The sequence below is a fragment of the Zymoseptoria tritici genome, chromosome 1 (genome assembly GCF_000219625.1).
Source record: "Zymoseptoria tritici IPO323 chromosome 1, whole genome shotgun sequence".
Lineage (NCBI taxonomy): Eukaryota > Fungi > Ascomycota > Dothideomycetes > Mycosphaerellales > Mycosphaerellaceae > Zymoseptoria > Zymoseptoria tritici.
Window position 1 is genome coordinate 4,445,882 of NC_018218.1, and position 22,649 is coordinate 4,468,530.

The 22,649-nt window shown below is 52.6% G+C and overlaps 8 protein-coding genes across 8 annotated transcripts; 4 read left to right on the forward strand and 4 right to left on the reverse strand.

Moving 5' to 3' along the window:
- Positions 1-12: 12 nt before the first annotated feature.
- Positions 13-981, forward strand: MYCGRDRAFT_78925 (uncharacterized protein; the record flags this gene model as incomplete). Its single annotated transcript, XM_003856541.1, has 5 exons — positions 13-56; positions 110-120; positions 200-331; positions 459-561; positions 647-981. 5 exons carry the CDS (start codon positions 38-40, stop codon positions 682-684), a joined length of 303 nt encoding a protein of 100 aa, XP_003856589.1.
- Positions 982-1,635: 654 nt separating this feature from the next.
- On the forward strand, positions 1,636-2,218 carry MYCGRDRAFT_89878 (uncharacterized protein; the record flags this gene model as incomplete). The annotated part of the gene is made up of 3 exons (XM_003856542.1): positions 1,636-1,825; positions 1,903-2,045; positions 2,099-2,218. The coding sequence occupies 3 exons, from the start codon at positions 1,636-1,638 to the stop codon at positions 2,216-2,218; spliced, it is 453 nt and encodes a 150-aa protein (XP_003856590.1).
- A 241-nt stretch (positions 2,219-2,459) lies between these two features.
- Positions 2,460-3,168, reverse strand: MYCGRDRAFT_33832 (uncharacterized protein; the record flags this gene model as incomplete). The annotated part of the gene is made up of 2 exons (XM_003857052.1): positions 2,460-2,497; positions 2,556-3,168. Coding segments are annotated over 2 exons (651 nt in total), but the record flags the coding sequence as incomplete, so codon positions are not given.
- Positions 3,169-6,551: 3,383 nt separating this feature from the next.
- MYCGRDRAFT_102785 (uncharacterized protein) lies at positions 6,552-8,116 on the reverse strand (the record flags this gene model as incomplete). Its single annotated transcript, XM_003857051.1, has 1 exon — positions 6,552-8,116. One exon carries the CDS (start codon positions 8,049-8,051, stop codon positions 6,642-6,644), a length of 1,410 nt encoding a protein of 469 aa, XP_003857099.1.
- A 2,188-nt stretch (positions 8,117-10,304) lies between these two features.
- RPE1 (ribulose-phosphate 3-epimerase) lies at positions 10,305-11,164 on the forward strand (the record flags this gene model as incomplete). The annotated part of the gene is made up of 3 exons (XM_003856543.1): positions 10,305-10,547; positions 10,602-10,850; positions 10,907-11,164. 3 exons carry the CDS (start codon positions 10,305-10,307, stop codon positions 11,162-11,164), a joined length of 750 nt encoding a protein of 249 aa, XP_003856591.1.
- A 548-nt stretch (positions 11,165-11,712) lies between these two features.
- Positions 11,713-14,391, forward strand: MYCGRDRAFT_66981 (uncharacterized protein; the record flags this gene model as incomplete). The annotated part of the gene is made up of 2 exons (XM_003856544.1): positions 11,713-14,248; positions 14,300-14,391. The coding sequence occupies 2 exons, from the start codon at positions 11,713-11,715 to the stop codon at positions 14,389-14,391; spliced, it is 2,628 nt and encodes an 875-aa protein (XP_003856592.1).
- A 2,408-nt stretch (positions 14,392-16,799) lies between these two features.
- On the reverse strand, positions 16,800-18,048 carry MYCGRDRAFT_66984 (uncharacterized protein; the record flags this gene model as incomplete). The annotated part of the gene is made up of 3 exons (XM_003857050.1): positions 16,800-17,309; positions 17,362-17,873; positions 17,928-18,048. 3 exons carry the CDS (start codon positions 18,046-18,048, stop codon positions 16,800-16,802), a joined length of 1,143 nt encoding a protein of 380 aa, XP_003857098.1.
- Positions 18,049-18,451: 403 nt separating this feature from the next.
- On the reverse strand, positions 18,452-20,080 carry MYCGRDRAFT_107544 (uncharacterized protein; the record flags this gene model as incomplete). Its single annotated transcript, XM_003857049.1, has 3 exons — positions 18,452-19,497; positions 19,731-19,778; positions 19,921-20,080. The coding sequence occupies 3 exons, from the start codon at positions 20,078-20,080 to the stop codon at positions 18,452-18,454; spliced, it is 1,254 nt and encodes a 417-aa protein (XP_003857097.1).
- Positions 20,081-22,649: the final 2,569 nt, after the last annotated feature.

Below are 22,649 nucleotides of genomic sequence, written 5' to 3' on the forward strand. Positions count from 1 at the left end.
TGCACTGACGCCTCTTGCTCCGACACACTGCCTCAAAATGCTGTTCTTCAGCTTCTGTAAGCCTCTACATTTCATTCCCACAAATCCTCCGCTAACTCGACCCTCGCAGTCAAAACGCTGGTCCGTACCCTCTCCAAACCTCCTCACGAACCTCGCATGCGAACGACGACAGCACGGAACTGATACATGAACTGAACAGGTCAACCACGAAGTCACTGTCGAGCTGAAAAATGACATCTCCATTCGCGGCACCCTTAAGTCGGTCGATCAATTTTTGAACATCAAGTTGGACAACATTTCGGTGGTGGATGAGGTGAAGTTTCCGCATTTGGTCAGTCTCGCCGTGTTTCTTGAGAAAAAGAAGTGGAACAAAGCGAAAGAGGAAGGACATGAGTTGGCGCGAGAGGAATATTTTGGGAAAAGGGTATACAGAGTGCTGACTTGTGGGAATGATGCAGAGCTCGGTCAAGAATGTGTTTATTCGGGGAAGTGTGGTGAGATATGTGCACTTGCCTGCGGCAGCAGTGGATACACCTTTGTTGGAGGATGCGACGAGGAGAGGTACGTTTGTTCGAAGGCATCCCGTGCTTGGTTGGAAGGCCAAGGAGATGCAGGAAAGTGAGAGCTGATTGTTTGGTGGTTACAGAGGCATCACAGACTGCGGCGAAGGCAAAGGCGAGCTGAGTGGGAGACGAGACATGAGAGACCGAAAAGGCTCAGCACGACACACACACGGGGTGGCCTGGGAGAGTCGAGAGTTCCGCAGCCCGAGCACCAAATGAGGCTGAGCAGCGGACGCTATTACGCCGGAGAGCGACAAGTATCTCACTCGTGCTGCTTCATGGACCTTGGGCGGCCAGATGCCAGACGGGAAGAGGAGCAGACACAAACACACGCGAAGGCACCGATGTCACAAGATGAGACGTGGAGGATTGGTAGCGTTGGTCCGACCTCTGGTCAGAAAAATCAAAGTTCTGGTTTCCTTGATTCCCGTCCTCTCCGCGTGGTGTTGGCGAGACGTGTCTCTCGCTGCCTCTCACGATGTCTGTCAGTCCTCGTGGGGCATGACGGATGAACGAGGCACAGGACTGATCGGCTGACACTGTGCTACCTTGATATAACCTAGACAGACAAAGAGCCGCCGCTCGAGCCGATGGTACCTACATTTCGCCCGCGGATCACACGAGCTCCTGCAATCTGCGAAACCTTCTCACTGCAAGGCCATCAAACCCGACGGGCTGGATGTGTTTGCTGCAAGGTACGGCAAGCCCCGTCATGCACCTTGCCGTGCGGCGTGACACCAAAAATTGTCCGGCAAGCTCATATCTGCAGTATGAAACACACGACTAGGCCACTGAAATTTGCCCTTAGCTGCTCCTGCCTGGATTGAAGGTGACCTCGGTGGGAAAGGCACATGGGAAATGACCGATCGACGCGTCTGTGTAACGTGGGAAAGCTGTGCATGTGTCACGTTGATGAAAATCTTGGAGAAGGCACCCTCAGGTTGTTGAGTACTTAAAGGTAGGCACGCCCGCGATATTCTCCAGACTTCCACGTCGACACTCGCTTTCACACCTCCACAACCAACAACATCCAACATCACTCACACTCACTCCATCAACCGCGACCGCAACCATGCAGCCAACCTCAATGCTCCTCACCCTCCTCGGTCTCAGCACCTACACCTCGGCCTCCTCCCTCCAGATCAACAACTACTGCACCGACAGTCTCTGGACGACCCTCACCTCTCCTTCTCAGCCCTTCGCGGAGCCATTCGAGATCCCCTCCGGCGTGGCCAACATCAGCGACATCTCCGGCAGTGGCAGTACGTACCTCCTGTCATCGTTCACCTCAACTTTGTCACATGTCTTGATCTGAGAGCTGACCGATTCAATTGCGCAGACTCCCTCGGCGTCACCTTCTCCAAAGACTACTACGCCGAAAACACTCCCAAGCTCGTGCTCGGCTTCACCTCCGTCAACGGTCGTCTCTGGTGGTCGCTCGGAGACATCAGTGGGGATCCGTTCAAGGGCAAGGCGTTCAACGTGAGCAAAAGTTTGATGTCCTGTGATAGTGAGCGCATGCTAATGGGTCGCAGGTGACGACTCCAGATCACGACGGAAAGGACGTGTGTGGCGATGCGGTGGGCGTGGATGGCGAGAACCACAACTGTGACGAGGGAGACTTCACCTTGACGTTCAACCCTTGCTTTGAGTAAGAGGCGAACGAGGCAAGACAGAGACGAGTGACACACGAGAGCATGATGCAGAGAAGATACCATGAAGACGTCGGACAGGACTCGGGACAATCTGAGGTTGTCAATTCTGTAAGCGTTTACTGTTACCGAAGCATGGAGGCCGCTTCTACCTTAGCAGCCTAGTTCTACCGAAAAAGCATTTGCTTGCATTGACTGCAATGCACCACCATCAAAAGCATGTCTTCATCTCCTCCCGACTCCCTCACTGCTTCTTATCCTGCGCATAGATGAAGTTCGCACCTATCACTCAATTGTCAGTTCATCATCTTATTTCTCTGTCAATGGCGAGAAAGCTCACCAACAACACCCAGCCCATTCTCCTCCGCCCATTGCCTCACACCCACTCTCTCCCCTCCATAACCCCAATGCTTCCTGTCCGCAGGTCTGCTCAAACGCAATTTCTCCATGGTTCCATTGATTGGTGCCAGAGCAACGGCCACATACCGGTGCTTGCCTGTCGAGGCCGGCGGGCCTGGTGGTTTGTAGGGCATGATTTCTTGCATTTCGATCTCGACGTCTTGGTTGGAGGAGAGGGAGGATGAAAGCTTGGGAGTGCTGGGAAGGATCAAAGGAACATCTGTCACGATCCAATGGCACATCTCACTCCAATCTGGATCGTCACGGGAGCGGGCGTCGGGGTCGGTGAGGACGAGGGTCAGTTGAGGGTGGTCCCTTTCATGGTCGCCCCCTGCAACTGCAGATATGGAATTGAACACATCCGGCAAGTCACTCAGCAATTCGATTCGAGGTCGTCGTTGGACGTATTTTGGTTTCAAGGTATTCCCAAGTTGCGTGCGGTGCTTGTCGTTGGGCTTATCCTTGCGGTAGTGCTTCGGTGGCCATGTCAGGGTTACTGTCAAGAGAGGGTGGAAAGTGTCCAAGACTGTGGGTATGATTTCGGCTTTGATGAGTCTAGTTGAATCGTCAGTGGAGGCGTCGAGGTGATTGGGATGGGTGAACGTTTCATTACTCGGATACAGTCCATTGCCACAGCCGCTCGTTACTAACCTCCTTTGGTCGCTGTTGCAAGGGCTCGTTGTCGAATCGATTGGTAGTCATGTTGTCGCTTGTGAGGGCTGCAAGGGTGTTATAATTAACCGGCATAGTGCTATAGTCGCCGGCATGGTGCTATAGCTCGGTTAAGCGGTTGCAAGGCTCTTAAACACTCGGCTAGATATCGGAAGGTCAGTGCGCAGAGCGATAGCATTTACCTTACCTTAGTGTGTAGTAGCTGTTGTATAGCTTAATAGCTTTATGTCGCTGTTTACTAGCGTATGTAATCTGTTATATAAAGGGCGAATTCGCTACTATTATAGTAGAGCTGTTAGTTTTAATAGCGCTTCTACGGAGATTACGGAGATTTAGCTCTACTACGCTATCGAGCTAAGGGCGACAGCGTAAGGGCAGCTAGCATATATATAGGGCGAAGAATTAGTGTAGACTAGTGTATCTATCCCTTCTATTGTCCTCGTTGTTACTATGCCGTACGTTAATCTAAACCGCTCGTTTTTAAGCTCTAGCAGCTCCGACGCCTTCGCACCGGCCGTCTACCCCCTTCTACTACCTCGTCGTGTTATTAGTTACCGTCTAGTGCTTACTAATAGCATAGTCGGTCGTCGTATACTACTATAGCTAGCTCCGGATATAGAGCTAGTAACTCCTTAGCGTTCGTTCTTCGAGCCGGTAGTAGACGACGACGACGAGCCGCGCGGCCGTAGAATCCTTCCGTACGCTATTCGCACTCGAATTAAGACCCTTAAGCGCGTTGCCGGCTAGACGTTACATCGCATTACTACCGCTCTTAGTAAGCTATACACTACTATTTAAACTATTGCCGCCGAGGTAGTAACACTAGCTCGTCGTAGACTATATAGACTACGTTAGTTTAGCACCCCTATAGCTAATAGGATTATCGAATACGTTACTAGCGGCGTAGAAGGACGTCGAGCGACCTACTAATAGATTAAAGAGAGGCTTAAGCTAGTATGCTCTATTAACACTATTCGACGACGGCTTAATAAGCGTAGATACTAGAAGCGTATAGCTCGCCGAGCACCGTTCCTTAACGCTAATAGCCTCGACTTAAGACCTTAGTTTAGCTAGTAGTGCTTAGATTATCTCGATAATAGCCGCACCTTCTTGTTTAGTAATAGAGCCGCCTTTAGCAAGGGCGGTAGTAGCAAGCTGCTCGTTATTCGTCGTATTAATAAGGCGTTCGATCCGGACTACCTTAGGCTACGATATCGCCGCATTAAGAGCTAGTTCGTCTTCGGACTAATTAGCGGCACTAAGAAGTTAAGGATCGTTTTCTAGGAGCTAGTATAGGGCAATATTACCGCCGCCGGTATAGCCGAGCACGTGTTGCTAGAGCTGCATCGTTTCTAGCGTAAGATCGTAGACTCTAAGGCTAAAGAAGCTGTAGCTAGTATACGCAACGACTAGATCGTCGACGAGGGGGCCTTCTTATTCTTACCGAGACACTTACTAGCTCGTGCTACTACTCCTAGAACTCCTACACCTCGCGACGACGACATTAAGAATGCGCAAGTGCTAGCTACGCTATTACTAATACTCTGCCTTAATAGCGCGGCTGTTTACAAAGCTGCTACGTTCCGTAGTTAGCTAGATATCCTTAGAATTCCTTATACTCTTAACGTGTAGCTAGCGAACTCCCTAGACCTTAATCTAATTAAGAACCTGTAGGCCTTGCTAAAATAGCGCCTTAATTATAACTATCTATTACCGTCGTCGAATGTAGTGCTTAGATAGCAGATTTAAGAGGTATAGGATGCGGTAACTACGGCTAAGGTTAGTCGAATAACGGGCTCGTTTAGATCGCGTTGCGAGAAGGTAATCGCTCGTAAGGGTCGCTATACGGGCTATTAATGCCGCTAATTCGAACGGGACCGGTTTCGTAATAGTAGTAATAGTAGCTATAGAGTTGTAAGTGTTCGAAGTTAAGCTAAATTCTTAGCCGTCTAGTCTTTCCTAAATTTGCTTTGTAATTATAGATAAGGTCAAATAACACGCTCTTATTAGCTCGCTTAATCTCGTACAGCCTCGTATTGCGGCCCGTGTTAGTAAATAATAGTTAAGGGCCCTTGCACGTAACAGGGGTGGAAGTAGAGAACGAGCGGCTGCAGGAGCCGACTGTATCAAGTCGGAGGAAGAGTGGAGCGGTTTTTGCTCATTAGTAGTCAAGGCCTGGGATATGGCTGCGAGGGCTGTGAGAGGGACAGCGAGCTTCATTGCTGTCTCGGGTTCCGGATCTTGCTCGCCTCCGATGTATATCTTCCGTCGATGATGTGCACGAATGTTGTAGGAGAGATCATGTCCCCCTCTTTTGTGGAAGTGATGTGAATGCACCTACCCCTCCCGTCGGATGTGCAGCCTGACGTTCTGCCTTCAATCTACCTTATACCTCACATCTTGAATAACCCCCAAGCGAGAATACCGTACCTTTGACCTCCTTCTCGACGCCGCACAGTGCAGTTCGGGGGGTGTCCGGTCCGCCGAGGGAGGCCTGCCAATCTAGATGGAAGTCACCAAGGTCCAACCTGGCGAGGTTCTCCGTCGGCCTCCGGAATCACCGAACAACGCACGTCCAGACCCTGCAACTGGAATACGAGGCAATGTTGAGGCTGTGATCCGAGGAAAGGCCAGTCCGAGAAGTCGTCCATGACGGTGAAAGGTCAGAGCACATGGTGCCAGGGTGCGGTGGGCATATAATCGCAGTCCTTCCGCTTTCCCATCGCGAGATCTCTGCTTTCACTTTCAAACAGAATCTCCTCATCAAAGTGTCACCTTCCGAACGACACCACAAGACCGCAATTATGCACACCTCCCAGCTGTTGACCATCATCTCTCTGGCTTCGAACGCTTTCGCAGCCGATGGCTACGGCGTTAGTCTTCTCCTCTCCAACCCACGTTCTCAGATGCAATCGGTGATTGATTGACAAGCCAAATGTAGATATGCCATCTTGACAATGGCCCACCCGGAGTCTGTAACTTCGGCGGAGGAGTTGTAATTCCATGCCACAGAGTGTGTCCTGACCGATTCATTTCGTCACCTCCGACATGGCTGACTTTTCTATAGACCTATCCTTGCATCAAGCGCAACAACCGTCAATGCAAATCGGGCATCGACTACGACACCCATCTGCGCATTGCCTACTGCTCTTCCCTCTAACATCCTCCTCGCTGGCAATTCATGAAGGAAGGGAGGCTCTGCGTCCTTGAGTGCCAGGCGTGAAATACTCAACTTGAGAGAATGCAGATTGTATGAACCGCCAGTTGGATCTGAATGAGAGTGTACGGCCATTATTAGTTTTTGAGGGGTATAATATATGAACAACGACAAATGAACTCGACCTTCTCCCACCACTCAGACATCCTTCCTCGCCCAACCCACCAAACATTTCCAGCCAGCTTGTCCTTTTCCACCCTCCTCCAATGCCTTGGACACATCGTCCAACACCCTCTTCTCGCTGCGACCCATCTCGCTGTTCAGCTTGAGCATCCACTGCTCCCACATCCTTGCACCGACCAGACCCGTCATGGCACGCACATCCTGGGTGCTACCAGTGAGCGGCGGCTGAAATTCTGTCACAGTCCCATCGGTCGCGATCGACAGCTCGACGGGAGCATGTCTGCCACCACCATTCTTTCCAGCATCGTTCCACTTGGGCACAACGTCCGCGACAGGGAGGACCATCCACGCACGCTTGATTTCGCAGAAACCAGCACGCTTCAGGCGAGGCAGAAAACTCTTTCCCGAGCACGGCTCGTAGCCACGAGTCTTCAAGTTGAAGGCAAACTCCACTCCCAGCGCCTGACTAGCAGCATCGGCGTGCACGAGCTCCGCGTCGAGTAGATCGAACTCGAGGTATCCACCCGGTTTGAGCACGCGGAGACATTCACGAAGAGTGAGATCCCACTCATCAGCGGCGGCGCCCTTGGGCCAAACAGTCTTGAGATGCGTGTAAAGATTACGAGCGGAGACGACGTCGAAGTGGTTACCTTCGAATGGCAGCTCCCAAAGTTTCGGCGAGGCGACGACGACATGGTTCCCTGGGCCGTCAAGGGAAATCTCGGCAACATGCGCTTCGGCGTCGGAGGACACGGTCGTGTAGACCGTGGCATTGGGATGCTCGTAGGCGACAGTCCACGCCCAGCTACAGTGTGCTTGGCCGGCGACATCGAGGATGCGGACGTCTTTGCGGTTCTTGAAACTCTGCACGATTGGGCTGGTGAGAAGTTTGCCGCCGTGCACTTCCTTCTGCGCGGCGACGTGCCAAGACGAGGACTCCATTTGTTGAAGAGCTTGTCGTTCACGTTCGGCCTTGGCCATGATCTCAACTTTGTCGTCGTCCACGGCGGTAGGAAGGAATGATGAGACAGGTCGTTGTTGGGAGACGCGCTCAGCGTTTGTGATCTCGTATTTGCCTTGCAGCTGCTCGGCGTGCTGCTTTTGTAGGCTCACACGACGAACTTGCTCGGCTTCTGCACGAGCTTGTCGGTGCTGGAAGACATCCCGAGCACGTTGCGAGCGTTTAGCATGACGCCAACCTTCCCAAAAGGTCCCGTCGTGGATGGGAGAGACGCGCTTGGCGACGGTGGAAGCAATCGACATGGCGACCGGCGATGCTGTCTCTTCGGTAGCGAAGCGGACAGACTTCTTGCTGGGAGAGATGTCGACCACCTGAGGCGTTGGCTGATCCGGAGTGCGTGGGACCGCGTCTTCGATGTCTTGGAAGCTGGCGGTGACCTCATCGTCCTCGCAAATAGCCTCCATGTAGGAGCTTTGAGCAGACAGCCAAGACTGTGTGCGATCGATGTTGACGGCCGCGGTCTGCTTCAGGGTATCGACATAGGTCTCATCGATCTCAGCGACCTCGATGACTTCTCTCGGTGAGAAGGCTATCTTGCGTGCCGTGACTGGATCTTGTGTGCTTGCCGGAGAGGCAAGAGCGACCACATGCTCGACCGGCTCATTCAGTTGCGCTGCCCATGGTGTCTCGTAGAAAGAAGCCGCCGTACTGGTCTGCAGTGCTGATGCAGATCGGAACGGTACGCCGTAGAACTCGGTGGCGGTGCCAGTGTTGGGTGCTGCGTCCATGCCGGCCCACGTCTTGCGCGCCATTGTTGAGTCCAAAGACGCAAAGAAGCCGCCCGGAGATGGTACAGAGAGTGCGGACAACTCGTCATCGGCTTCATTTGGATCTCTCGGAGCGAGACTCTGGGTGTCGATTCTAAAGCGACCGGTAATTGGCGGCGACTCAAGGACCTCTCGCATTTCGACCACTGCGGTAGGAACCTCAACGACAGTATCCTGTTGTTCAGAATTCTCTTCGCCACTGATTTGTTGTAGTAGGTTGATCGCGGACCGGTTGAGCTGGAATGGAGCCTCCCACACATGGTCGCCATCAGCTGGTGCGGAGAGGTCCGGAGTCGAAGGGCAGCTCGACGCGGCGAGCTCTTCAGACGTAAGACTGCCATCGAGGGATGGTGTCGATGAGGTGCTCGGTACGCGGAGATTGCGTTGTTGAAGTTGGCCGAGGACCGAAGGAGATAGATTAACCCGGATCGGTGGTGACAGTGCAGACGCTGACCTGAGCTTGTCTATTGTCGGCCACTGTCCAGGCGACGGGATGATGATCGACGGGTAACGAGACTTCTGAGTCTTATTTCCCACCCTCTTCTTGACCGAGCTTGATAGCTTGATTGCAACTTCCTCCGACTCGCTCTCGGAGATGTCGTAGAGCTCATCGAAGCTGTGCGAGCTGCGTTTGCTCCACATCGAACTTTGGTCTGACTCCGAACCAGAGCTGCTCGGGTTGGGACTTCCCTCGATAATTTCGGAGAGTGCGGACGATGGTATGGCTCGTGGAGTCGGAAAGTCCTCGCTGAACGGAGAAGTGACGAGGTATTGTTCCTTGAGATCCTGAGGTCGAGCTCTTTGGAGGGAGATCTGAGGTTCGTCTTCGATTAGTGTATTACGGAAGCCTTGTGTGCTGCGGTCCTGCGCAGAAGGCTGGAACGCGATAGCGCGTAGAGTGGTAGGAGACATGTCGTAGTCGTAGGTGCTTGAAGATCTCGTCCAAATGATTGTAGGCCGACCTGCGGTGAGAATGTACAGACTTCGGTCAACGAAGAAAGATCGCCACACGGAATGGAAATGCAAAGGAGAACGAGGAAATTGACAGACACCCAAAGGAACAGAAACGGTGCAGTAGAGCGTGAAGGAAGACTCCGCCTCTCTATTGACGGCATCATGGCCTTATACAGACCTGTCACCAGCCTCTACCAACCAGTCGTTGGCGCCTGCCAGCGTTACTCAAAAACAACTTGGCGCTCAGCAAGGCGGTTACATGGGCAAATGTCTCCTCCCATGCGATCTCAACGTGGTCACTGCTGGCGCTAACTAGGAGCCGCGAGATGGATCGGCGGTCTGGTTGGATTCCTGCTGAAATGGTTCTCCACGGATGCGTATTTAGGTCGGCCTTGCGGTAGCACAGACGTTCGAGATCTTGATGGCTGAGGTGGGATCGAATTGGCTGGATGAGAGGCATCGGTGCGGATTCGTTCAGTTTGTGGGCGCTTAAAACGACAGCCAATGAAGCGGCGGGCATGGGGTCTTGCAGCATCCTGGTCGGCGTTTCGCTGATATGAGCGGGGCGTCGCAAATCTATTGTATACATCGAGTGCAGGACGGCTTCTTGGAAGGGATGCAATGTTCCGGGTGCGAGATGAGGTGCGGCAGTGAACGTGAAATTGAAGAAGAAAAGGAGAGGTGGTTGTTCTTCGCTAAACCACGGCGTCTGACGCCGCTCGGATCCGACCCGTTAAGTTGCCGCTGCCAGAGTGACGTTGTAGGTTGGCAGCTTTTCCGAGTATAACATTCAATGTCGAGGACTTGAGATCCGGCAACCAAAGACTGCTTCTTCGCTGAACTTCCTCGCACGGTAGTGGACTGCGCCATTACCTCTCCCGATTCTCGAGTTTCTACTCCAGACTTCGAACACTTCGACCACGACCTCCATCCATCATGGCACCGCCAGCGATTATCGCGCCCTCCATCCTGAGCGCGGACTTTGGCGCCTTGGGCAAGGCATGCTCGGACACAATAGGACATGGCGCGGATTGGCTACATGTGGATATCATGGACGGGCATTTTGTGCCAAACATGACCTTTGGTGCTCCTGTGGTGACAATGGTCCGGCCGCATGTGGACCGACCGAAGGAGGCCTTCGGAAAGGGAACCTTCGATTGCCATATGATGATCGCTGAGGTATGCCGAAGTAAGAGTTTGGATTCTGGAACAACTGGCTGACCGCCATGGTAGCCCAAAAAGTGGGTGAAAGACTTCAAGAAGGCCGGCTGTGATCTATACTGCTTCCACTACGAGGCCGCGATATCGTCGACCGCAGCAGAAACGCCGGAGGGTCATAGCGATGAAAAGACCAGTCCCAAGGAGTTGATCAGATACATCCACGATCAAGGACTGAGAGCTGGCATTGCGATCAAGCCCAAGACTCCTGTAGACGTGCTCTACGACATTCTAGACAACCCGAACAAGGACGAGGTGCCCGATGTAGGTCTTGTTCTTTATTTGCGTTTGGCTGAATCGGCATTGACAGCAGTTCTCAGATGGCCCTTATCATGACTGTCGAACCTGGATTTGGCGGGCAGAAGTTCATGCCGGAGATGATGCCCAAGGTGGAGGCACTTCGAAAGCGGTATCCCGATCTGAACATTGAAGTTGATGGTGGTCTCAGTGAGAAGACTATCGATACTGCTGCTGATGCGGGTGCAAACGTGATTGTGGCTGGAAGTGCCGTCTTTGGCGCCAAAGACCCAGGCCAAGTCATCGAAGCGCTTCGTCAAGCTGTTGAAAAGCGGCGGTGACTAGATCGTGGAAGGCTGTAAGGAACCAACGAGAAGACAGCATTGGGTCGCATACGGTGGGTCGGACGACAGAGGGCATGACACGACAGTTCCATGGAACGTTCTACATAGACATAGAAGCGGTACATGTACTGCGTTGAGATCCTTCAGCCTGGCCTGCTTTGGGGTGTCAATAGCAAAAGAATGTAAAGGGACTTCGGTGCCGATTCCAACAAAGCTGTAACTCCGGGACCCTGCTGACCTGAGACGCTCGAGCTCGGAGCGGGAGATGTACACGCCTCGATCTGTAATTACCTCCACGTTTTGTCACTCACCACCGCAGTCAACGACCTCCCAAACGCAGTCATCCGATCTTTTGCACCGGCGCGACGATCGACTAAACAATCCTCGTCTGAATTATAAAATCAATGTCCAGCTTCACACAGCGCTCGGCATAGCAACAGCCCAACATGGGTCGGGCGGAGGAGATGAGAGAGCGGGAATCGCAGCCTTTGACAACTTCAGGCGAACCAACAATACCACCCGAGGAGCGGAATGGAAGACCTTCCATGTCCAGTGCTTCAACCACTTCGTTAATCCTCGAGCACGCTTCCGGTCATTCCGCCACCGAAGCTAAGGAGGCACTCTACACGGACAGTCTCAGCAGAGAAGAGCTCGAGTTGGAGGACCAAGCAATATGGCAGCGATCGACGAAACCAGCGGATAAAAAGGCGCGGCGAATACTATACATCCTCATTGCGATTGGTGCTGTGGGCTGGGTCGCAGCGTTGTTTCTATTCTTGGGTCAGGACAGACATATACCTCATGCATCACGACCGCATGACCCTCTTGCGACATCCACGAGTGGGAACGGGAAGAAGGTTACCCTCGAACAAGTACAGGAAGGGGCATGGAGGTCGACACAACATGCGATCAGCTGGATAGCAGGTCCCAACGGCGAGGATGGCTTATTACTTGAGAGAGGAGGAAGCGGCGGCCGCGACTACCTCGTGGTGGAAGACGTGCGATACCGAGGCGAAGATGTTGCGACACAAAAGCAGCACAGCACAACCCTCATGAAGAAGGGCAGTTTTGAGGTGGGAGGTGGAAGGGACGTCTACGTGGAGGATGCCACGCCAAGTGCAGATCACAAGCATGTGCTGGTGGGAAGTGATAAGCAGAGCAATTGGCGACACAGCAGTACTGGGACGTACTGGATTTTCAATGTCGAGACGCAGAGTGGCGAGGCACTCGATCCGGCCAAGATAGATGGTAGGATTCAACTGGCGTCGTGGAGTCCGAAAGGCAATGCTGTGGTGTTTACCAGGGACAACAACATGTTCATACGCCATCTGGACTCTGATGTTGTCAATGCGATCACGACGGATGGTGGACCGGATCTCTTCTACGGCATCCCTGACTGGGTCTACGAGGAAGAAGTGCTTGCGACTGGAGGTGCTACTTGGTGGAGTGGTGATGGAAAATATGTTGCTTTCTTCAAGACGGATGAGTCCAAGGTCCCGACGTTTCCCGTGCAGTACTTCTTCAGCCGACCGAGTGGTAAGGAACCGAAGCCTGGCGAAGAGAATTATCCCGAGGTCCGCGAGATCAAGTATCCCAAAGCTGGTGCGCCAATGTCTGTTGTTGAGCTGCTGTTCTATGACGTTGAAAAAGGTCAAGTTTTCAGCGTTCCGATCGAGAACGATTTTGACGCCGAGGACCGCCTGATTACAGAAGTCATATGGGCAGGCGAGACGGGAAAGGTTATCATTCGATCGACCAACAGGGAGAGTGATATCTTGAAGACGATACTGGTCGACGCGAAAGCACGAACTGGCAAGACGGTTCGTGAACGCGATGTGCAAGAGTTGGACGGTGGATGGTTTGAGGTCTCGCATACGACTCGATTCGTTCCTGCGGATCCGGACAACGGCCGACCGCATGATGGATATGTCGATACCGTCATCGACGAGAATTTTGACCATCTGGCTTATTTCACACCTCTGGACAATCCAGAACCGCAGATGCTCACCTCGGGAGACTGGGAAGTGGTCAACGCCCCTTCAAGCATCGATCTCGAACACAATCTGGTCTACTTCATTGCCACGAAGCATGGCAGCACTCAGCGGCATCTATACACTACTGAGCTTCTCAAAGGCCCCGAGAGTGTCAAAGCCATCACCGATACCAGCGAGATTGGATATCATCGCACATCTTTCTCCGCCGAGAGCAAATTCATGCTCCTCACTTATGAAGGTCCGGGAATCCCGTGGCAAAAAGTGCAGTCTACGCCTAGCAACAAAGCCGAAGATCTGGACATTACCATTGAGAAGAACAAACGTCTCAAAGAGCTTGCTCAGAAGACCGAGCTTCCCATCGAGATCTACTCTACGATCAATGTCGACGGGTTTGACCTGAATGTGGTCGAGAGAAGACCACCACACTTTGATCCGAAGAAGAAGTATCCTGTACTGTTCTACCTTTACAATGGTCCAGGATTCCAATTGGTCGACCGCACATTCGAGGTTGACTTCCAATCATACGTTGCGAGCAGCTTGGGCTACATTGTTGTCTCTGTCGACGGCCGTGGTACCGGATTTTTGGGCCGTGAGCATCGAACCATCATCCGCGGTAACATCGGCTACTGGGAGGCCAAAGATCAAATCGCAGCCGCGAAAATGTGGAAAGCGAAACAGTACGTCGACGGCGACCGCATGGCTATTTGGGGATGGAGCTATGGCGGCTTCATGGCCCTGAAAGTGCTTGAGACGGATGCTGGAGAAACGTTCAAGTACGGCATGGCCGTCGCACCCGTCACGGACTGGCGCTTCTACGACTCCATCTATACAGAGCGATACATGCACATGCCGCAGCACAACAAGGAAGGGTACGATAATGCCACGATCTCCAACATGACCGGTCTGTCCAGCAACGTGCGTTTCCTCGTCATGCACGGCGTGAGCGACGACAATGTGCACTTCCAGAACACGCTCATGTTATTGGACAAGCTGGACCAGGCGAATGTGCGGAACTACGACGTCCACGTTTTCCCGGACAGTGACCATAGCATCTTCTTCCACAATGCCAACCAGGTGGTCTACGAGAGTGAGTGGACTGATCCACGCGCTGCGCACACATGCTGACAATGATTGATAGAACTTCGCGACTGGCTCATCAACGCATTCAATGGAGAATGGATGCGAACCGACGACCCTAAGCCTCATCGGAAGTCGGACATTCTCTCTTGACGATTGCTTGCTGTTATCGTGGCGATAGCGTGCTTATATCTTACACAGCGACGGAATATCAACGTGAAGTTGAAGCAAGTGTGAGCGCTTCTGTTTTCCTTTACAGAAGGTTTGTACAGCCAGATCCTCTTCTTGTACAGAAAGCGACTCTATGCCTCGGAGAACAGCACGATGGCACAGAGCATTATGGTCGTGCTAACGAACAGATTTGTCGTTCGAGTTCGGCTTCGGCTTGACATTGCAAGAGCAGTCCAATCGGCACCTCAGTCACGCCTTGCTCTTGCCTCTTTGTACACACCTAGTCTGCGCGATTGTTTCGACAGACATGTGGACGATGAGGAGCATGTTGCCATGAACACATCGACAATGTCCGCCCAAATCGAGGATCAAGGTGTGCAATGGCGACAAGCGTTCAACATGAAGACCCCAACAACAAACTGGCATCCAGCACATATTTCAATACGCCAGCTCAGATACAACTACGGCAGCGTCGATGCACAGCGCTGCCGCCAATAGCGTTGAGCAGCAATCTGGGAAGCAGCCATTTCGATCTACACTCAGTTCAACAAGACCAGTGAACCCATACACTCAAGTCTACGTTCTCAATTACCTTGCCCTCCCGCTGACCAGCTATCGTCGCCGCCTCGCGCTCAAGACTCCGTATCGCCGGCGCCTTGGCTTGTTTCTCCACCGGCTTCTACATGCCTCCACCCCAGCCTGGCCCATTCACCCGCCTACTAGGGCTCTATCGCCCTTCACGAGTGCCATACCGGACGATGCAGAAGGCTTGCAGTTTGTGACGTCATATTTGCTGGAGCTTTATATACGCATGCACTTTAGTTTTGAGCCATCGGCCGGCTGGCTCAATGGTAGAGTGCTTGACTACGAATCAAGAGGCTGCAGGGTAAGCATTCAACCTATACTTCCTTCCATGATCAACAACTAATTCTCCCTCAGTTCGAGCCCTGCGTCGGTCAATTTTTTTTTCGAGCGGTCCAGGGCCATTTTGCATTGATCACCTTTTTTCTTTTCCGAGTGCAGCAAATCGCCTACGGCTGCATTGGTCACATTTGTTTCTTGTTCGAGTGTAGTAAAGCACTGCGTTGATCAATTCTTCGCTATCGCGCTGGTCGTGGGTCGAACTGCCTGGATGTGGTGGGCAGCGTCACATGATCTAGGCTACTCCCGCAGCCACTCCCACTTCGCTGCACTTCGTCCTCATCAACACGCCGTGACTTCCACCCTACAAACGCGCCATCCACCACGCCCATCGATTTCCATTACTGCGCTTGCACATACACCATTACGCCACATTTGTCGTCTCTCACGATCATCACATCCCCACCTGCACAATTCATCCGTCGCTACAACCCACACCTACATCCACCCTAAGATGGTTACCATCACGACTGCATCGGCTCAAGGTGACTACGACAACGACGCAAGAACATAACGCGGACGCTGGGTGCGATGTTGATGTGGCGTCGGTCAGATGCCGATGCTAGGAAGGTAGTGACGGTAACGGTAACGGTAACGGTGAGGTCCAATGGCAGACAACGCGAGAGGTGATGTGATTAAGCCACACCCTTGACAATGACGTCCAGCGTTCGGCTGCGACCGAACGCAAAGTTGTTTGAATAGACGGCAGGTTCGAGCCCTGCGTCGGTCACAAAATTATTTTTGCCGTTCTGAGGCCGTGGAGGACGTCTTTTTAATCCTCCATTTCGATTAGGAAGGTGCGGAGTGGATGAGTTTGATTTTTGCTTGTATGCCAAGCACTGATCGACAGCCTCTGTCGTGAGGTCAAGAAGACGAGCGGCTTCGAGCTGTGACTATCGGTACATCTTCGATCTCAAGATTGAGCAGTATTATCTTCAAAACGGACTTTTGGGCTGTCACCAAGCCGGACAAAGGATGACCTACTTGGAGAACGCCAACCTGTATTTCGAACAGTAGTGCATACGTGCGAAAGCCCGGACATTGACTCTACTACTGCACTGCCGTTGGGAGCCTTCTAACTAACAATATGTTTGGAGTGGCCAGATGTGGAAGGTGCGTGGTGAATGAATCTCAAATGCCAAGAAATTCCTGGTTATCGTCGACAACTATTCGCAGCACGCTTTGTGCATCTGGATGCAGAGACATACTTGAGGCTCGATGATACGCCTGGAATGCTTTCGAAGACTTGTGTTCGACTTTTCCGGACCAGTCCAATTTGAGACGTGCAGCACAGGTTCGAGCCCTCCGAAATTTTCGAAATTTCGTTTCTCCAAATTTGTGATTGACAGTGGTTCCAAGGTGCTGTAGCAGTCTTCCGCCATGATGGCCATCGAACCTCGTTCTTGCAGAGTAGAGACACATTTGATAATGATCCTCATCGCTCGTATCCGCTTTACTAGTTCTCTCTTTCACCAATCCCTTGCCAATCGCTCCTTCACACCATCAACCTTCCACACACCACCCTTGCCCACAATCCATAGCACGTGATCCTCGAATGCGACATTGACCGGAGCAAACGCTCCGCCACCGACCCTCACTCTCCCAATGACAGTTCCATCAACAGGTTCAATAACGTCTAGCCCATCTCCACTCGCCGCCCAGACATATCCGTTCCTCGACACCCTGACACCATCATAGTACCTCGAAATCGGGTTTGAGAACAGCACCTGATCGTGCAGCTGAGGTCTACCGCCGCGGGTGTCGAACGACCACAGAGCCCGCGACTCGGTGGGATCAAGAACCTTGGGCCGCCCGCTGGAAATGTCTGTCACGTCGACGTACAGGGTACCGGAGGGACCGTAGGCGATGCCATTGACGTTGCCTTGTGATTCGAAGAGCCATTTGGCGGCTCGCGTGGTCATATTGAGGAAGTAGACCGCCGGTGAGGTCGCGGGTGCGAAGTCAGTGAGGGAGTTGCTCTGGAAGAGAAACGTCAGTATGGTAATTGTAGCCAGGAATGAGTTGACGTACCCATGCGGAGGAAGAGTCCGTCATCCAGATGTTGCCTTGTGGGTCAATGTCGAGATCGTTAAAACCCCGAAAAGGTTGCTGGTAGAAGTTGTTCAAAATGACTTCCGACTTCCATGTAAGTGGATCGACCTTCACGACTGACGCGTAGGTGCCTCCGCCACCGTCCGTGGTGATGTACAGAGATCCATTGTACATCTGACACCCATGTGCGTTGATGACCGGAGGATCCGTCGTTATTTGCTTGACTTCGTTCGTCGTGGCATTGAGAAGGAACTGCCAATCGTGGTTGAAGCCCCAGGACGCAAAGTAGAGCGAGTTCAGCTCAGGAATGAAACATGATGCTTCGTGGATAGTCGTGTTCGCTGGGTTCCAGACGTGCTCGACTCTCGCTTCAGACCCAATCAAGTTGAAGAATGATGGGTCGAATGCTACAAAGTCGGTTGTGTTGAGGAAGTCATTCGCAGCCCGAAGAGATGAGTCCGTTGCATTTGCTTCCCAGGGAGCCTCCAAAGCTGTTCTTTATCAGCAAGACTACGTACAGTATTGACAATTGCTACAGATCTCACCGGTCCTATTGAAGTCGCCAATGATAGCAGCAGTCTTCCGAGTGCTATATTGAGCCCAGATCGATTGATCGAAGCCAGCGGGCAGCTGGCCCAAGTACTGACTAGCCAGTGATAAATCCATGGCTTGCTCGCAAATTGATACAGATCGGGAGGTTGACAGCGTGATCCTGTTATAGCATACAGACAGACCGTCCAACTCGCATGAAATAACAAGCGACATGCCAAGACGACAAGACCCGATAGAGAGGCCTCGGACGCATTCCGCAATCGGCACTCCCACGGCTCATGGAGCAGGTGTGCATTGATGCCTGTCCATTCGAGGAGCGTACAGCGCGACGAACAAAGCGATGTGGAGACCTGATACGTTCTACCAAGCGGCTGACGGAAATGGGCAAGTTGTGGCTGCGACTCAAGGTCCGTCGCATTTGTTCGACTCGAGTAGCCGTGGAGTTGTGACGATGAAGATCAGGCCTCATCCAAGGATGCTCAGCAGAGTTCAGCAAGTCGTACTCGTCTTCCGATCCTCAAATCTCATCAAACAGCCTCTTCAGGTACGGATCCTCACTCTGACTTGGCATCGGCTTCAGCGCAGAGACCGAAGCCTTCAATTCATTCCCAAGACGGTCCATAACTTCTACCACTCCATGCACGCGGCTTCCCACTGCGCTGCGGTTCCTCGCGATCACATATGCGACCACCAGAATCACGATCCCGACCAGCACTCCCCAAATCGCTCCCCAACGTTTCCTTCGATTCGCCGCTTTGACCTTCTCCCGCTTCTCGTAGGCTTCTACCCGGTTGCGTGCGGCTTCGAGGCGGTTGTTGAGTTCGGCCGTTTGACTCTTTGACGCTTTGAGCTGTGACACAAGATCGTCGATAAGCTTCTCCTGAGCATTGAAATTGTCGAAGGACTGAAGCAGGCCGCGAGTGTCGTCCTCTAGCTTGCCTGTACGTTCCTGGAATGTAGCATGCATCTCGCGGCTTTCCTCCGCGAGTTGCTGGAGGTTAGCGACCGTCGATCGCAGTAGCGAGGCTTTGTCCAGGATTGTGTAATATGTATCGTCCAGCTGTCTTGTACTGCTCATGGCGACCTCTTCGACATTCTGTAGACTTGCGCGAAGTTCCTTTTCTCGCTTCGCATTGTCATCCTGTGCTTTCTTGACATCACCAGGCTTGACCACCACTCGTTGTGCTTGCTCCGCCGCTCCATCGTAAGTAGCATTGCGTTGTTGAATTGGCGGAGTTCTTTGCTGATTGCTACTTGCATTTCGACTCGAATCGGGAGTCTTCTTGTCTCGTCGTAGCAGGGAGTCGAAACTGATCGGTGGTCGCAACTCTATCGCTGACTGAACTGTCTCTCTCGCGCTATGCCGGTAATGGTGGTGGTGATGATTCGATGCAGGCTTATTTCTCAGACTCTCTGAGCGTAATCGGCGGGCCAGATGGGATTTCTCGTGCTTGTGCGGCGGCGAAGCTGGAGGGTCTGTTCGTGATCGGGTGGGAGACAATTCGGCGGGAGGTAGATTATTCGTCTGGACGCTTGGGAGAATCTTGCGGCTGAGTAGAACGTCTGAGGGATTGTGAGGCATGTTCGGTCACAGCATTGCAGGCCAGCTGCTTTACTGGACGTGTTCTGCCTTCTACATCCACGCGGAGGTTGAGTCGCAGTTGCATATGGACGTGATGCAGCATAGGTATGAAGCTCGAGCACTGTGCGGCCTCAGGCACACCTCAGACGAAGACCATGGGGATGGGCCTTCCGTTACACTCTCACCCAAGACAAGTTGAATACCGCCGACTTACGCAGCACGTGGCATACTGCCGTGACCAACTCCCAAAAAGGTACTCTATCTCCGATACAGTCATCATTAGAGGTTGCACACGTTTCTTCAGCCACGATAATCAGTCTGCAAGGGCCCGACGGGAGCTCTGCGCCTTCGGGATCGCCGAAGGAATGCCTCAACGGGAACGGCATAAGGCGTTGGATGCTTACAATCATCGGCGATCGATGTCAGACGAAGCCCATGATCCTGCCATGGACAGCCCATGCGCGAAAAGGCATGCATCAGAGACAGAGATGGTATGCTCTGTTGACACTTGAAGGTAAGGTAGGGTAGGAGATACGATGTTCGATTATGCCATTCATTCTCCATTCCGACGTTATTCCAACAACGTTCCGATGAAGTTTCTTCCGTACCGCCCGCAGTATCGTTTCCGAGTATCGGATCGTTGTTTCCTGCACCTTTATAATAGTGCCCATCTGCGAGTCAGCGCGAGCATTAATGCATTGCTTGAGGCGGAAAATAACCATCACTCCACCACCTCGTCGCTTGAGACGCAAAGTAGCAATCACTTCACCTCATCGCCTGATCCACGAAGCAGCTCGTAGCAAACGTGCAATGGCCTCGCGCTCGCCCTGCATGGTCGCCAGTCGCAGAGGCGTCTCTCCATTCTCATTCTGTCTCAGTGGACCCGCACCATGCTGGACGAGAACTTTGCACATGTCCACCGAGTCTGTGAGAACCGCACAATGCAGAGCTGTCGTGCCATCCGCCATCTCATGGTTGGGGTTTGCGCCAGCTTTGAGGAGCAAATCGGTAACCTCTGCATTACCTGGCCAAACAGACCAGTGGATGGCTGCGCCATTAAATGAGGAGAGAGCGTCGAGATCGGGTCGGTAAGACAGGAGGAGCTTGACGAGCTCGACGGAGGAATACTTCGTGGCGTACATGATAGGAGTGACCCTGTACACGTTATTGATGTTGACATCGGCGCCGCGTGAGAGGAGGTAGCGGACGAGCTCGATGTCATTGTTCCGACACGCTTGGTGCAAGGGACTGCTCGCGGAGCATTTGCTCGAAGGATTGAGGTCGGCACCATTGGCGAGGAGAAATTTGACTGCCTCGAGTTGACCATGGGACGCTGCGCCAGCGAGAGGAGATAGCTGACCGCCTTTAGCCGGCTTGAACGAGTCGATCAATCCAGGAACAAGGACCGAAGACTGCACCGATGCGCCTCGTTGAAAAGCGTCCTTGATGTCAGGGATGTTGCCGGAACAGGCGGCTGCGAACAGGTCGTTTGCGAGAATGTTCTTCTCCTCGGCAGTCAAGCTCGATGAATGCGATGAGGACCGTGCTAGTGCCACAGCGCCTGGTGATGGAGGAGGAGACCATTTCGATTTGGTCGCTTGGAAAGGAGGTGCCGGCAGTGATGTTGGCTTCCGATTCCGTGTGATAGACCGGAGCGTGCGATTTGATTGATCGGTGGGCGTTTCACGATGAGTAGTCATCTCCACACATGAATCCCGACGCCGCAGTGTCCGCGTATCCATATCTTCGGCTTCGATTGTGTTTGGCACTATCGACCGAACAAGGTGCTGGAATGATCGCATGGTATCGAACCCCATTCTGAAGGCCTCATCGACGTTGTCGGACCTAGTCGATGGAATGTCCGTTGTATCGCTGGCGCTCCGGAGGATGGAAGCATCGAAAGTAGCAAAATGAGGAGATGCTCTTTCGAAGGCAGAGGGGTGATGAATTGACTGCAGCGGTGAAGTGCTGCGAGACTCAAACCACTGTCTCAGACGGGCAGTGTCTTGGATCTGAAGAGATGCACGCTTCAAATTGACTCTGACATGGAAGACGGGAAGAGAGTCTGGTTCATGGTGCAGCAGAAAGGACAGTGCAGCGAGAAATAGAGAACATCTTAAAGATGTAGATGGTTGCAAGTGGTAGAAACGTCATGTTACCTTTCGTGGATCACCTACATACTATTGCGGTAATAGTCCGAGAAGATCATACCACGATGATGGTCAAGCCACCCACCCGTGCAGACGGTACGGAGCATGTTGTAGGGACGTGCAGTCCGCTCTTTCCGTGAGAAGAGAGTCAGCCTTCGGTGATGGAAAGGCGGAGAGGGAAGATAGAGAGCCGGTGAAGATCGGTACGTCCGCTTGGGTGACAGGGGTAGAACTATGCTGTGGAATGACAATCACGCGAGTGAGCGGCAGCGATATTGTGGCAGTACATGCATGACACCTGAGGTCCGCCCGAGTGGGTGCAATGCAACGGTATGACTGAGATTGTCCATCACGGAGTCGATGCCATTTGCAGAGTGTGGTAGTGTGAGACGAAGATGAAGATGACAGAGCAGAAGTGGAAAAGAAGCACCCCTCCACCTTTCTTTCTGTGGCTTCCATGTCACATGGATGGCTCTCCACAATACACATTGTGTCCATTGTGGTGTGTACACAAGTGTACACTGTGTGCCAGCAAAGAGACGAGTCGTGTACACAAGGCTGAGATGGCCTGAACTTATCCGCATTCGGCAGGTAACGAAGATATATCTCGTCTTGGCATGATACGGGGGTCTGTCGATATGCATCACGTGACCATTATACCTCTTTGGGATATGATGCCTACACATCGACTCCACGTGGACACCCACAACATCACTTGTACACCCCGACAATCTTCTAATACACAGTGCGGAGCCATCCCTATCCATGTGGAGCGAACCTACCCCTCGGACCGTCCCGTCGCACTACCTTAGCATCGATCCCATTCTCTCCGTGAGCCTCACATCCACTCCTTGTACACCTATTACTTCACATCATCACGACCTAACAAGCCGCGATTCCCGTCGAAAAGTTCGGTCTACAGTGCCAGGTGGGCGGCAAGGAGATGCCTGAATCAATGTCAGCGGGCATTTTTTTTGCGGTCA